Source organism: Anabrus simplex, chromosome 1, assembly GCF_040414725.1.
Source record: "Anabrus simplex isolate iqAnaSimp1 chromosome 1, ASM4041472v1, whole genome shotgun sequence".
Lineage (NCBI taxonomy): Eukaryota > Metazoa > Arthropoda > Insecta > Orthoptera > Tettigoniidae > Anabrus > Anabrus simplex.
In genome coordinates this window covers 888,482,238-888,498,913 of record NC_090265.1, presented here as the reverse complement: position 1 = coordinate 888,498,913, position 16,676 = coordinate 888,482,238, and the positions used below count along the sequence as shown (strand labels likewise).

At 38.6% G+C, this 16,676-nt stretch overlaps 1 protein-coding gene and 1 long non-coding RNA gene across 4 annotated transcripts in view; one reads left to right on the top strand and one right to left on the bottom strand.

The window, feature by feature from the left end:
- Nucleotides 1-9,590, bottom strand: part of LOC137496990 (uncharacterized) — a 30,473-nt gene extending 20,883 nt beyond the window's left edge. The window contains exon 1 of the long non-coding RNA XR_011017571.1: nt 9,284-9,590. This is a non-coding gene — a long non-coding RNA (uncharacterized lncRNA). The remainder of the gene's footprint in view (nt 1-9,283) is intronic.
- The window catches only part of LOC136857695 (cystathionine gamma-lyase-like), a 182,539-nt gene that overhangs the window by 151,676 nt on the left and 14,187 nt on the right, over nt 1-16,676 (top strand). For 2 of the 3 annotated variants that reach the window (XM_068225278.1, XM_068225276.1), the window contains exon 7: nt 8,841-8,979. In XM_068225278.1, the coding sequence (XP_068081379.1) occupies nt 8,841-8,979 (139 nt within the window). The remainder of the gene's footprint in view (nt 1-8,840; nt 8,980-16,676) is intronic. The other variant, XM_068225277.1, reaches the window with a different exon arrangement.

The following is a 16,676-nucleotide window of genomic DNA, read 5'->3' as shown; positions in this document are numbered from 1 at the left end:
GCAAATTCAGTCACATTTTGATTCCCTGGCACAAGAATTAAATTTCTATTTTCCTGATATCTCGTCAGATGAATGGTCCTGGATTTTAACAAGAAATCCGTTGGCCATTGAAGCATTGCCAGCACAACTTCAAGAAGAAGCCATAGATTTGAAGTGTGATTCAAAGCTAAAAGATGATTACAAAATATTAGGATTGGGCGACGTTTGGGTAAACTGTCTTGCAGTGTATCCTGAAATAGCCAAAGTAGCATTGTGTGTCATTGTCCCATTTTCAACGACATATTTATGCGAGTCAGGATTTTCAACGCTGAGTGTCATAAAAACAATGTAGCGCTGTCGGCTTGATGTTGCAAGTGATCTCCGCTGTGCTCTGTCAAATATCAAACCAAACATACCGAATATTACCAAGAGAAACCAGTGTCAACCCTCTCACTGACATTTGTTGACTAATTTAAGGATTTATTGTAAAAGTGTGTTCTTTGTATTGTGCTAAAATTAAGTTAGTATGTCATAGATATAAAGCGCGTATTTCATATTATTTTTTTCGTAAATAATTGAATAATGGAATAATTCATTATGTAGTGTCATTAGGTTATGTCTATATCCTCCTGGTCAGTTTATCGGAGAGGTTATAGAAATGATGGGAGAGGGGGGGGCGATGACCACACGTATCTGAAAAGGGGGCGTCAGCTAGAAAAGTTTGGGAACCACTGCTTTAACCAGTTCTGAAATTTAAACCATGTTTACGTACACACTGGTTAGCTGAATCTTAAATGAGGTTGGTGCACTTGGCCATTACACTCATATTCCGAAATTTATTGTTCAGTCCTTTGTTACGGTAGCCAATGTTGTGGCCACAAAGACGCACACAAAATGCTGTCAATTGTGTACACTATTTTATTTACAAATTACACACACGCGCGCGCGCGCGCGCACACACACACACACACACACACGACTACTATGCTCTTGAACAAAACACTGTTACAGAGAATAATAATAATAAGAAGACTGCCACAATAGCATGTTAACGTACTACCAATCACAACATGAATTCACATACTCGATTAACTAATCTCTGTAACAATTTGTACTCACAAGTCTGGTTAAGCAACAGCTCTACTCAACCCTCCAGACTGCCCCTTTATATACATTGCCCAGCCAGGTTTCTAGAAGAATATGACACAACATGTTTTCTCGTAATTTCGAGAGTCTCCAATAGCCTATTTACATTGTAAGGAATTTTCTACACAATTCCAGCCACACATTGCATTGTTCTGGATTATTACAGTGTGTTAGACAACATAGCATTGGATTATACATCAAGTATACAGGTAATAATAAATTTTATACTATTAACTGTGTTCTTACATTAAATAAACTCATATTAATATACATACAGCAGATGTTTCATGACATAACCTCACATACAACACATAAATAATAACAATGCAGATAATAACAATAATACTAATAGACATAAACAACTTCATAGCTAACAATAAATAAGTGGGGGACGATTTGTGGGCGATGAGTATTAAAAGGAGGGAAAATTAAAATGGTACTGTACAGTAGATGTTGCCAGGTAGCTCGAGTCACTGGGTATTAGCCGGGCAGTTCACTGCACTCATCCCTCTCCACAGTCCTCATCTGTTGTTGCTAACAAAGCAATTTTATTAGCTTATGTGAGGTTTATCAATGAACAAAAGGAAATTACCGAGGAAATGTTGTTTGCTAGAACTCTGATCACTGATACAAAGGGATTGTCAATTTTCAAAGTGGTGCAAGATTATTTTGAGGAAAAAGAGATTCCCCTAACAAATGTAAGTGCTTGCACAACAGACGGTGCTCCTGCCATGTCAGGTCATTGTGCTGGGTTTCTAGCCCACCTTAAGAAAGAAGTGGCAAAGCTCATCACTATTTACTGTGTCATTCATCGTCAACATTTAGCTGTGGAAAAATTGAGTGGTGTCCTGCATGAAACCCTACAACTGGGTATTATTGGTGTCAACAATATCAAAGCTAATTCCGTCAATGACCGTCTGTTCCGACAATTTTGCCATGAAAATGATGAATTCGAACTATTGCTTCTACATATGGCCGTGAGGTGTCTATCCAAAGGAAACTGTTTGCGCTGTTTCTTCAAATTATTTGACATGGTTACTGAGTTTCTCGACACTTCTGATCCCGTTTTAACTGAGTATTTGAAACAACGCAAGTTGGACACATATTTTTGAAAAAATAAACAAAGTCAATGTAAGGCTTCAAGGAAACAAGATGAACCTTATCAGGGCCAAAGGAATTATTTCTACATTCATCACCAAGTTTGATATTCATAAGGTAAATATTGGCTGTAGAAAGGTGATTCAGTTTCCGACCCTTAAAATGTGTTCACTGTCAGATAACGAGCCTCCTGAACTCCCAGAAGACAAAATCCTAATTTTTACTGATCATCTTGACCAGGTAAAAACTGACATGGATTCAAGATTTGAAGATTTGATCAAGTTACAAATTCCGGAATGGATTCTAGATCCATTCTCGTTTGAAGCTGTGGATAAGCTTGATGACTCTTTGTAGACAGAGTTTCTAGATCTGAAGTGTGACTGTGAGGGGAAAATCATTTTCAACCAGAGTGGTTATGAGTTAGCCTGAGTGGAGCTTATGGACACGTATCCACAACTGTGGGAAAAACTGAACCACTTCTCATCTCGTTTCTGTCAACATATTTAGTTGAAAAGAGATTTAGTACTGTTGTCCAGCTCCTCACAAAACAAAGAAATAAGTTGGACATTTGCCTCAAAGGAGACTTGCTCCTGAACTTGATGAACATTAAGCCGGATATTCAAGCTTTAACTGAAATCCACCAAGCACAAGGCAGGCATTGAAAAGGTAAAATAAAACAATAACAAAGTTTTCAAACTTTCATTTATTTTTTTCAAATTTTAACTGTCAGCTTTCTCAATTTCTCCAGATTCTAATTTGAAAATGAAAACATGTACTCCTGTTTTTTAAACATACGTCAATGATCTTAGTTAATTATTTTACTTCTTAAAAAATCTGTAAAAATGTACATTTTAATTTTTTGTTTTATTTAAGAGTGACCGAATAAAACTTTTTTGGTTGTTCTTATATATGGTAATAAAATTGTTTAAAACAATAAAACTGCTTTATTATTTACACATTACTTCAAATTAAAATTAGACATACAATGAAGATGAAAAGGAGGCGATAGGTATTGACCACTGATCTCTATATATGGATCGCTGATGCCAGCTCTCCGCTGCAGGAGAAAAGTACGCCAAGTTGAGTGCGCGGTTCGCCATGTTGGTGTACCTATCCTAGAACTCTCCTTATAGGGAGCAATGATAATATAATCAATTTTAAACCGCAATTAATGGCGCATTGGAATAATTAAAAATATAGAGACATGTTCACTCAAAGCATAAGAATATTGGGAACATCGACAAGTCATTCTGAGGTCAGTAAAACTTCGGGATAGCAATAAAAATGAGTGTATAATAACGGCCGACAAATATTACCTTAGGTGCTGAATACATGCAATTAGCGATCGGTAATACAATAGGAGTGAAAAACAGTTTCTGGAAACGTTGCTGTAAATTTTATACATGTATGCCACGAAATTATGCATTCTTAAGGGGAGGTATGACTGAATTTTTCGTATTTTGAGCGAAAAACTCGGTTTTTCTTTTTATTCATACAAAAATAGCCCTGTTCTTCCTGTTTCATAAAATGTTTTTATTTTAGTAATTTCGACTTGTTTAAAGCTTGTAGAAGCCATTTAATATGAGCCCGCAGACATTTAAAAGCCCAGAACTACACCCACTTCTCCTGTAACGGCATAATGATAGTTTACTGTGTGTTTTTCGCCGGATATTCAAGTATTTCGCGGCGTATTTGCCGTAGGAGTACACCTGGGCATGCTGACAGTCACTTGTTTACTACATAATCAATACAATTACGTTATGTTAGAAAATATTGTAACTTGAACTGACGGAGAGAATGTTGTACCTCTTCCAAATAGCACTCAATTTATATCTGCCACACATGTATACTTTGATAGTTTAAATATATTATGTATTTGTATTATTTACATTTAGGAATTCGTATTTGTGTTGATTGTAGTAGTACAAGCATGGCTCCCTTGTTTGTTTTACTAACATGCAGAAGTAACATGTGGTTTCAATTCAGCGAGTGAACTATCTAAACTAGTGATTTCTCATTGATGTATTTCATCTTAATTCCTTTGTAAATGTGTGGGGTATTGTAATAACACAGCACAGAACACCCGTGGAACTACAATCAAGAGGCCTGGCGTCACTGAACTGAGTATGAACAAAGCAAGCGCGCTCCTCGGTGTCTACTGCACCGTGCGCTCGCTGCCATCTTACTACGCCAGTCATCTTCTATTCGGCTTACTGCTACCCAAGCTACAAGCCATCCATGTATAGAGATCAGTGGTGTTGACCAACCTCCAGAAAGGGGACATGGACAAAAAAAGACTGGGAGCCACTGGGTTAGAGAATATTGTTTCCAAGTTATACTAGTCCATTTCACTTGCATCAACTCCTTATTTGCAAGGAACTGACAGAATTCCTCATCTTGGGCATGAACACTCTAATACCAACACCACCAGAAAACAATCCGCCACATGATAAAAGAAGTTTATCAAGCACTTGATGCGATGAAACATTACAAAACACCAGGAGAAAGTCAGACGTTTGTATGGATCTGGAAATATGCAGGAAGATGAGCAAATTTGCTCTTCATCAACAGTTTGTCAACATATAAATTAAAGAAAAATTAACAGAAAGAACACTGGATGACAGCCACCATCCACCCAGTGCACAAAAAAGTCAACAAAAAGAGATCCTGCCTACCACAGGGAAATGTCACTCTTAGACATTATGTACAAAATCCTTTCAAGATTCATCCTTAACAGAATCAGGTCACAAATTGAGAAGGAACCAGGAGACACTGGAGGAGTTGTCCTGACCAGATCATGGATTACAACAGGCTAAGAAACAGAGATATGGTGATAACATTTATAGACTTCAAAAAAGCGTACAGTTGCATCCACAGGGAATCTGTACTGAAAATTCTAAGACACCTCGGACTACACCGCAGATTAATAAATTTGATAAAATCGACCCTCACAAACACCAAGTCAAAAGTAGTCAAAACAGGACTATGCCATGGTGATGGACTCTCATCCCTACTGTTCGCCTGTGTTCTAGAAATGGTAATGAGGGAATGGTTTTAGAAATGCCCCCACCCCAAAAAATTTGGAAAATCAAAACAAACTGCCTTGGTTTCGCTGACAATTTTGCATTACTAGCAACTGACTTATCTGAAACTAAAACACAGATATCAGAACTTCAAAACATTGCAACTAAAATTGGCTTTAAAATATCATTCAAAAAGACAGAAATTATGTTCCAAAAACCAATATCATTAAAAGAAATAAGCATAAATTGTAATAACCCTCAATCCAGATAAGAACAAACAAGCCAGCTAAAGCACAAAAATTAACCTAGGTCAACTACAAAAAAAGCCTTACCATACACTAAAAAACTAAAACACGACAACACAGTTATAAAACTGGAAGCGGCATAAACATCAGTAGAGACCTTCTTTCACCCAAATGAACAATCAAAGACTGACAGAATCCAGAAGATTGAGAAAGAATTGGACGAACCTGCATCAACAAAAAGTACCAGAAAGATGGACCGTTGTTGACAGTACCCAACAAAGTCATGTACAAGGAGTTGGAACTCATTACTGATACTATACGTAAGAGGAGACTGGGCCTTGGAGACATAATGACAAAGCAGGATTCAAGACTTCTGAAACAGGGCTCTGCTATCACAGTTCAAGCACCTCATGACTAAAGAGAAAACATCATGGTTGCTAGACAGCAGCCATGGTCTGAAAGCCTTTGCCATTTCCTTGAAAACAGAAAAGAAAAATGTTTACAGCCAAAATAATAAAGATAACATTGTACATGGTGATTAATTTAGAAGTTCAGAGCGGAGTGCCGAGGATTAGGCGCGTTGAGAAGCAGAGACAGCGAGCGCAGTGCCCACAATGACAAGCAGGCATAGTCGGCTCAAAGAAGCGGCATGATTGCGCCTATAGAAACTAAACGAATCTGAACTCACCAGCTACATAGATGCTCTGGACAAATAAGTAAATGAATAAACAAATAAATCAACTAGGAAATTAAACTGAACTCATCAGTATTTACAGACAACGCTAAAGGTACAATACAAGCTTCACATCTTGTAATGAGATTTTGAAACACACTTTGTAATTCATGGACACCGATAGAACGCACAATGTACCTAATTTCAATTTTTAATTCTTCTGCAGTTCGAGGATTATTCCTGTAAACTTTTCCTTTGAGATTTCCCAATAGACAAAAATCACATGTGCTATAATCTGGTGAACGAGGGGACCATAAGCCTTTACTGATGATCTGATCATCATCGAACACTTCCCGTAACCGTCGCATAGAGCTACGCGCCGTATGGGCCGTTGCACTACCCTGCTGGAAATAGCCGTACCTCTTCTCTTCTTCAGTCAGTTCAGCAAAAAATGGTTCCACAATGTTGTGAATATAACGGTCAGAAGTAATCATGTCTTGAAAAACTATCGGGCACTGATAGCGCACCACACACCCACCTTCGCATCGTGCAGAGGTCTCGGTAAAATATGCAGTTCGTCTGTACCCCAGATTCTATTGTTCTGTGAATTGACATATCCACTCAAATGAAACCAGGCTTCGTCGCTCATAAAAAAGAAAGTTTGGATCCACAATACCGTCGTGGACACTATTCATTAGCCACTTGAAAAATCGTATTCTTGTATTGAAATCTGTAGGCAGTATGTTATGGACTGAATGAGTCCAATAAGATCGTAAATGTAACAATTTTGTTGCATTACATGCTGAAGAAGGTGAAATACCACTTTCCTGAGCTACTCTCCGAAGCGACTTATGTGAACTGACCTGGAGTCTTGCCTGTATATCTTCTAACCTCTCCCGTGTGAGAGCTGTTCTCCTTCACTTCTTTTTCTTATTGCTTATGGAACCAGTACTACGCCACTTGTAAACGAGCTGTTGCACGTAACATTTTGATGGTACTGTCGCACCGGGAAATTGTCTACGGAATTTTCAAAGGCACCTTTTAACTGGTTTCTTTTTCTTGTGCAAATAACACTTGACCAAAAATATTCTTTGCTCTATAGTGTATTTAACCATCATGATAATAACGTCACAACACACCAATAGTTTCTAGTGAACTAGGGGACAGGGTGCTAAACAGTTGCGCGCAGGCAGTGAACACTTCTTATCTCGCTAGTGTTGACAGAAGCCATATGGCGCTCGCTCGGGACTTCCCAGGACATGCAGGCAGAAGTCTGAACACTAAAATTATTCCCTGTATAACTGAATAGCACACCACATAAGTTCGCCTTTGCTACGTTTGTCCATCTCGTTACATAATCAATTACAGAGTGAAATAACATTCAATGTTGAAAAGGCGGCAGGGCAGCGCCCAATAGCCCTTCATGCACAAATTCCCACTGCTTTTAGTGAACAGTTATGGTAGACAAGAGATACCATGAATGTATTATACTGCCCCCACCTACATGGGGTGGTTTGGGCTGTGGAGCTCTTAGCCTGGATTCGGGAGATGGTGGATTTCATCCCCCACTGTAAGTAGCCCTGAAGATAGTTTTCTGTGGTTAACCATTTTCACACCAGGAAAATGTTGTGGCAGTATCTTAATGAAGGCCACAGTGGCTTCCTTCCCAGTCCTAGCCCATCATCACCATAAGACCTCACTGATTCGATGCGACTTAAGACCAATATACAAAACCACAATGGCTCGAATACTTAGGAGTATGCCTTGATTATTTTGCAGGAGTACATCATAGTGACATAGAGGCCTCTCAATAGAACTGTTCAAGACATCAGAGAATAATAGTCTCATGGGTGAGATTGCTTGCTGGGAATTTCAGACAAGCTACCTGCGAGTCCTAGCAGAATGTGTGCTAATGAGATAAATGTCTGCATTAAATCATCTCATCTGTGGACACAAGTCTTAAAATTTATATTAACAAAGAATATGCACATTCACCTCAGAGGTAAAAAAATAAAGTAAAATCGTGTCCTCATCCCGAGGTGGTGCAGCTCTTTTCAGGCACACCCCCAATTGAGGAGAGCTGCATGTACCATTTCAACCACATACCAGCCCTCCTGCCATTCTTAAATTTCTGGCAGTACCAGGAATCAAACGTGGGCCACCGAGGATGGCAGCTAATAGTGCTAACCGTTACGCTTCAAAGGTGGACGCCTCAGAGGTGATGACACCACAGGCGTCCAATTGTCACAGCTTCTTTTTAAAATGGTTTTATTCCTGTCCAGGTCAGGTTTTTTTTTACCTGGATCTGAGGGCTGGTTTGAGGTCCATTCAGCCTACATGATTACAGTTAAGGAGCTATCTGACAGCAAGATAAAGGTCCCAGTCTAGAAAGCCAAGAATAACTGCTCAGAGGATTCATCATGCCGATCACAAGACTCCTCATAATCTGCATACCTTCAGGCTGAGCAGTGGTTGCTTGGTGGGCCTTGGCCCTTCAGGGCTGTTGTGCCATGGTGATTGTTTTTTAATAAGTGAAGTAACTTTTGGTTGAGATTATGATATATATATATATATATATATATTAATTCAGCTATGTTTATGCTATGTTTCTAGGAACTCTTTTAGTGTACGTCTTTTCCGTGTGAAATGACCATAGTATTAATTACTGTTTCATAGTTCACTCATGACCCATGTCTCCGTCCCAGCTGAAGAACGAGCTCGCATTGGTCTTACAGACAACCTTATCCGCCTAGCTGTGGGGTTGGAATCCACACAGGACCTCATAGATGATTTGGATCAAGCCTTAAGGTTAGCTGTAAGTAGAAGTGAATATTATATCTTTGGAAAATGTTAATGAGAAGTGAATAAGAAGAGAAAATTAATTATTCTGTTGATGTTTGTTCATAAAATTGATGTTTTTGGTACTGAGCATTTAAGTTACATTTACAGAAAGCATACAACAATGATAGCTTTGAAAGTTGGAATGTATGAACATAACTCTGCACAATACTGATTAGTGTTGGTTCTATCCAGAGTTCCAAGTGTTCTAAACTAGAAAACTAGGACTTTAAAAAAGATACATACATACATACATACATACATTACATTACATTACATACATACATATCCAATGTTGTTCCATCTATACACTGGGTCGGCAAATGAAGTCCCTCCACCAACTTCTGTCTTTGTACTTTTTTCCTTCTTCATTGTTGTCCCAGTCCCCTCCTCGTTGCTGAATGTCGTTTTTAACAATGTCTGTATATCGCATTCCTGGCCGCCCTCTTGTTTACCCTCTTGGTCTTGGATATTTTAACTGCAGATCATATATTTTTCTGGGTATGCGATCAGGATTCATACTTCGCATGTGACCATACCATTTGAGTCTATGCAGAGTTATGTTATCTTGCATTCTGCCAACCTCAGCCATGTCCCTGTTGTTCTCATTACGAATTTTATCTCGTCGTGTTTTGCCAACCATCGCTCAGATGAATCTCATTTCGTCTGCCTGAATCCTTGCTTCATCTTTTTTTCTCATGGTCCAGGTCTCACTCTCATATGTCAAAATTGGCATGTAATAAGTCAGATAAATTGTTCACTTGCATTTCAATGGTACTTTTGGGTTCCATATTAGCTCTCGGACAACTCTATAGAATGTTCCTCCAGCTTGAATCCTGCTGTTAGTTCCTCTCCAATGGAGCCTGTTGCTGATATCATGCTTCCTAGATATTTGAATTTGTTGGACATATTGAGTTGTTTACCCTCTATTTCAATGTAACCTTCAGGTTGACCATTTCTCTGCATAACCAACACTTCACTTTTTTCCTGACTGAAACTTAGGCCATACCCTTTAGCTGATCTGATCCTGAATTTCCTCCTTGGAATCTCGCCATATAGAGATGTCATCAGCAAATAGCATGACTTTCATTTTGTTGTCACCAAAGTTTTGGCATACTTTTTGTTGAATCTCATTCATCACAGTAATGAAGAGAAGAGGTGACAGAACTCCGCCTTGTCTTAGACCCGTTGTTATTCTAAAGGGTTCCGTCATTCCTGATGGTATTTTGACGTGACTACTGATGTCTTCATTTAAATTCTCTTCGTTTTGTTATATCATTATTGATTCCACTGTTTCTCAGCACTTTCCAGACTTTGTCCCTGCTTACAGCATCAGAGGCCTTTTTGATATCCAGGAAGGCCAGCCAAAGGACCTTATTATGTTCATAATACTTCTCCATTAGCTGATGCAGTCCAAATATTACATCAACTGTTGATCTGCCTTTCTGTAATCCGAATTGTTCCTCTGATAACTATAATTCTATCAATGGTCTTATTTTCCTTTCTAAAATCATTTCATACAGCTTTCCCACTTGGGAAGTTAATGTAATTTCTCTGTAATTGGAACATTTCTTCCTGTCACCTTTCTTAATGAGTGGAATGATACCTTTTCCCCAATCTGCTGGTATCTGCCCATCCTTCCATATCTTGTGAAAAAGTCTATACATCCACTGCTTTCCTGCATCATCCATAGACGTGATCATTTCACCACACACTTCATCAATGCCTGGAGATTTTCCTGTTTTGATGTATTTTTGTGCGTATTCTACAGTATATCATTCCATGTCAGATCTGTTATAGTGTCTTCCATCCTTCCATCATTAACTAATCTATCTAATGGAATGTTTGTGATATTATTCACATTTAACAGCTTATCAAAATAATTCTTCCATTCCTTTGATCTCTCTGTCATCTGTAATGAGATACCCCCTATTACTAGTCAGATAATCAGTCTGTTCTTTGTCCCTCCTCCTATTCATCATTCCATACAACATTTTTCTGTTACCATCTACATCTTCATTTAGTTAATCACTCCATTCATTCAACCATTTTTCTCTTTCTGCTCTGACAACCTGCTTAGATTCTTTTTTGCCAACTTCTTTGTCCTTATCTGTTCAACTTTTGAAATATTTTCTGTAGGCATTGTTCTTTTTAAGGACTGTGTCTCTTGTTTTAACATTTCACCATGGTGTCTCTTTCCATTTCCTTTTGCCATTTGTTCTTCTACATGTCTCCTCTGTTGTCTTCACCAAGCATTCCTTGAAATTTTTCCATTCTTCTTCAACTGTCCCAGTGTCTGTTTTTGGTATTTGCTACTGGATTTTTTCTTGATATTCTGTGGCCTTCTCTTTATCCTTCAATTTCCATACCTTTAATTTCTTGTCCTGGATGGTTCTTATTTCCTTCAACTTTGTAAACCTGAAACAACTAACAAGTAGCCTGTGATCACTGTCAAGAGACATATTTGAGATTACTTTCACATCCAGCAACATTTCTTGTATATGTTTATCTACCATAATATAATCAATGATGGACTCCTGTTGCCCATTCCATCCATATCTGGTGATTTTATGATTTTTCTGTTTGTGATACCAGGTATTACCAATAACTATGTTATTTCTCAGACAGAAATCTAGGACATTACAAGATATTAGAATCTTCCGTATTGACGGTTTTCACTTTACAATGACGAAAAATGAGAGTATCCTCCTATTCAATACATCATATATTCCGTTATTAGACGGAGCAAACAAATTCAGACATGTTTCGGCTCGCTTGAGTCATCTTCAGTGAAAAAAATTAGGGGGGTTGGAATAATTTACATAATATAAGTTGAAAAAATGCTAAAAACATAATGAAAGACCAAATGAAAAAACAAACAAAAGAGAGCCTAGACGGAAACAAAATTAGCACAAATATACAATATTTACATCAATATGCAGAGCAAAAAACAACTTATTGCGACAAAATTCAGTGAAACAGGTGTTAATTTGAAATAATAATTGATACTAAAAACTGCGTTAACCTAAGAAACAAGGGAATGAGAAAACAAATGATGCAGATGGAAATGAATAATAGTAGCACATGGTGAGGTTGTGGACCTCATAGTTTACAAATTATTGGTTTAGTAAAAATGACAAAACAGTTTGAAATTGCTGTCAAAATCATCCTAGTGGAAACCCATCACATCCAATTGGTCAGGAGGAGAGCGGGAGCAAACATTTTTGAGAGAAACCAAGCCTGATATAACCTGCAGGCGAAAAGCCTGTGACAAGGAGAAAAAAACACCATGAAGTTTAAGGCTTTAGAAATAGCAGCATTCTCAATATCTTCTCAATCTAGCGGTCCCTTTCTTCATTATTGTTTCATAATGTTGGCTGGTGTTTTGCCTTATTATAGAGGGGTCAGAAGGGCCGCGTATAAAAATTGAGAAGCTGTGTTAGGTAGAAGACAGATGCATAGTAAATTGTAGTAATCTAGTGGAAACCGTCAATGAAGTTCTAATCTGTAATGGAAAAAATGAGGTTGTATGAGAAACATGGGTTGATAAGTAAAAAGTGTGGAATGGTTGTGAAGAAAGCTTAAACTTACGGTGTGCAGTAGGTGGTTGTCCCCTCTAATGGCCTGGCTTTCTCAAAGTAACGGTCTCGTTCGCGTGATCGAGTCTATTGTTGGTTCGGCTGTGTTTGCTAGGATGGAAGGAGCGGAGGGGGAAGGGGAGGTGCAGGGCTGGTTTGAGGAAGGGAGGGGTGGTGAGTTGGAGAGATGGAGGTGGGGTTTGTTTGGCAAATATAAGGAATGAATGTTTCAAGAGGATGTTAGTTTACTCGCTGACTTCTAAAGCTCGAATGGCGTGGCCTTCTCAAAGTGATGGTCTCGGTCGCGTGATCGAGTTTATTGTTGGTTTGGCTGTGTTTGCTAGGCTGGAAGGAGCGGAGGGGGAGGGTTGGTGTGAGGAGGGGGGAGTGGTGGTGAGTCGGGGAGATAATAGTGGCATTTACCAAATTTCTAATATTTTCAAGAAACACAACATCAAAATAGCTTACAGAACCTCCCACACCAACTCCAAACTCATTTTCAATCCACACACTGTCACCAATAACAATAGCAACATCAACAACAAATATTTGAACTCCGGAGTTTACAAACTAAAGTGCCAATCCTGTAATTCCAGCTACATAGGTCAAACAGGCCGCAATTTTGTCATAAGATACGCCGAACATCGCAACGCTCTCAAATATAATTGTTTTTCAGCTATGAGCGAACACCATAAAGCATCCAGCCACGAACACACTTCAATAGATAAAGACCTGAAGATCTTGCATTATGAGCAAAAAGGCACCTTGATCAACGTTCTCGAGAGCATCCACATCGATTTAGATCAGTTTATGAATCCCACTCACAATTTAAATGAAGTCAGCGAGAAAAAGAACATTCTACTTGAAACATTCATTCCATACATTTGTCAGAATTTCCATAACACAAACAAACCCCACCTCCATCTCCCCGACTCACCACCACTCCCCCCTCCTCACACCAACCCTCCCCCTCCGCTTCTTCCAGCCTAGCAAACACAGCTAAACCAACAATAAACTCGATCACGCGACCGAGACCATCACTTTGAGAAGGCCACGCCATTCGAGCTTTAGAAGTCAGCGAGTAAACTAACATCCTCTTGAAACATTCATTCCTTATATTTGCCAAACAAACCCCACCTCCATCTCTCCAACTCACCACCCCTCCCTTCCTCAAACCAGCCCTGCACCTCCCCTTCCCCTCCGCTCCTTTCATCCTAGCAAACACAGCCGAACCAACAATAGACTCGATCACGCGAACGAGACCGTTACTTTGAGAAAGCCAGGCCATTAGAGAGGACAACCACCTACTGCACACCGTAAGTTTAAGCTTTCTTCACAACCATTCCACACTTTTTACTTATCAACCCATGTTTCTCATACAACCTCATTTTTTCCATTACAGATTAGAACTTCATTGACGGTTTCCACTAGATTACTACAATTTACTATGCATCTGTCTTCTACCTAACACAGCTTCTAAATTTTTATACGCGGCCCTTCTGGCCCCTCTATAATAAGGCAAAACACCAGCCAACATTATGAAACAATAATGAAGAAAGGGACCGCTAGATTGAGAAGATATTGAGAATGCTGCTATTTCTAAAGCCTTAAACTTCATGGTGTTTTTTTCTCCTTGTCACAGGCTTTTCGCCTGCAGGTTATATCAGGCTTGGTTTCTCTCAAAAATGTTTGCTCCCGCTCTCCTCCTGACCAATTGGATGTGATGGGTTTCCACTAGGATGATTTTGACAGCAATTTCAAACTGTTTTGTCATTTTTACTAAACCAATAATTTGTAAACTATGAGGTCCACAACCTCACCATGTGCTACTATTATTCATTTCCATCTGCATCATTTGTTTTCTCATTCCCTTGTTTCTTAGGTTAACGCAGTTTTTAGTATCAATTATTATTTCAAATTAACACCTGTTTCACTGAATTTTGTCGCAATAAGTTGTTTTTTGCTCTGCATATTGATGTAAATATTGTATATTTGTGCTAATTTTGTTTCCGTCTGGGCTCTCTTTTGTTTGTTTTTTCATTTGGTCTTTCATTATGTTTTTTAGCATTTTTTCAACTTATATTATGTAAATTATTCCAACCCCCTAATTTTTTTAACTGAAGATGGCTCAAGCGAGCCGAAACATGTCTGAATTTGTTTGCTCCGTCTAATGACAGAATATATGATGTATTGAATAGGAGGATACTCTCATTTGTCGCCATTGTAAAGTGAAATCTAGGAGTCTGCTTCCCTCAGTGTTCCTTGGTCCCCATCCATGTGTGTCCATGATGCTCTCATAACCTTGCCTATCAGACCCTACTCTGGCATTCATGTCATCAATAACAATGGTTCCTTCACCTCTAACTTGCTCTCCAAGGATTCTTCAATTAGGTCTTTCTCTGAACTATCACAAACTACTTGCAGGGCATAGCACTGAACGATACTAATGTTCTGGGTAGTGTTTAATTTTAGATTGACTTGGATAATCCTGTTAGATTGGAAGTTCACCCCTATTACATGCTTTTTCATTGAATGGTCCATTATAACACTCATTCCATTCTTAGCTGAACTTCCTCCCAACCAATATAGATGGTAACTTTCTCTGAGTTCTTTTGACCCTTGTCCCTTCCACTTTGTTTCACTCAGTCCTAGTACACTAATATTCCTCATTTTCATCAAATCAACACACTCTTCTATTTTTCCTGTAAAAGTAATGATATTCAGAGTTGCTACTCTGATTGTAGTCATTATCTTGTAGATTTTGGTCTCTTGCTGGATCTTGAAGGAGCATCGAGCGTTGAGCTGTCATTAATATCAATACCAGGAGAACTTGCGTTCTTATTGGGTTTGTTTAACACTCTGAGGCTTCTTTTGGTTTTGAAAGCAATTAAAATGTCTCTCTTCCAGTGACTTGCTAGGCCTAACGTTTCAGGAGATTTTCTGTCAGGGGTTGTCTCCCTTAGCCTTTGGCAGTTCCCTGTCTCACTGCAAGGCAACAGCTGATGAGTTTATGTGTTGTTTCCTACACAAAGGTCTCATCTAACCTTCTAAGGGAAAACTCCTCCACCCGTAGCTGTTGGATTTCCCCTAGTTTGTCAGGTTTGGAATACTGGAAACATAAGAAAGAGCATAAAAGTTCTTTTTTCCTCTCTATTGTTATTAATTTAAATATCCAAGTGATCAATATTCATGCTGACATAATTTTGTTACTGGAAGACCTGTTTGCTTTATACTTCTCTAAAACTCTTTGTGTAAGAATAGTTAGTAGCTGATATATGAGATAGGATCTAAAAGTTTGGAGACTTAATATGTAGTCCATAATTGTATTTATTTATTTGTCAGTGGCAATACATGAATAAGAAATCAAGTACAAACACTCCAAGAAATATACAAAGAAATGTATAGGCCTACATGAAAGAAGTAATGTTCCAGCGTCCATAATTTAAAACAAAATTTACTCTGAAAGTAGTTACAACAAATATTGAAAGTGTAATCCTAATTTTGTAACCATATTTATATATAAAAATTAAATTATTCTAACTTTCATAACTAGGGCTCAGATAGGTATGTATTAAAAATGTAAAATATGTATGTAATTATGCAATTTAAAACAGGGAAACATGCATTAACAATCCAGAAAATATATTGTACCGGTAACGGCGGTACAAACTAAGTCCCCGTCATAGAAATTTTAAAAACTTACGTGTTGCGTTCCGGGCCGCCTACGAAAGACTGACTGGACGGCGAGCAACAGCTGTGTGCGTGTGACGTAGAGAGTGGAAGACGTCACAGCATGCCTCGCCCGAGATACAGAGCCTAGACTGATGTGGAATGTTCTTCGAACTTCTATGGGTAATAACTTTCCCCACAATAATAATTAAACAAATTTAACAACATCACCATATAACTCGATCCCTTCCTGCCGAGTTTCGCGTAAATCTGACATGAGGCGATAAAGTTATGGAACGAGAGGTGAAGGCCCGGATCAGATATAAATACGTACTTCTTCGCTCAGCAGACCAGTGTGTTGCCAGTGTGTGCTGCCAGTGTGTGGCCTGAGTATTATCTGCGCACTTTTTAGTGATAGATTTACACC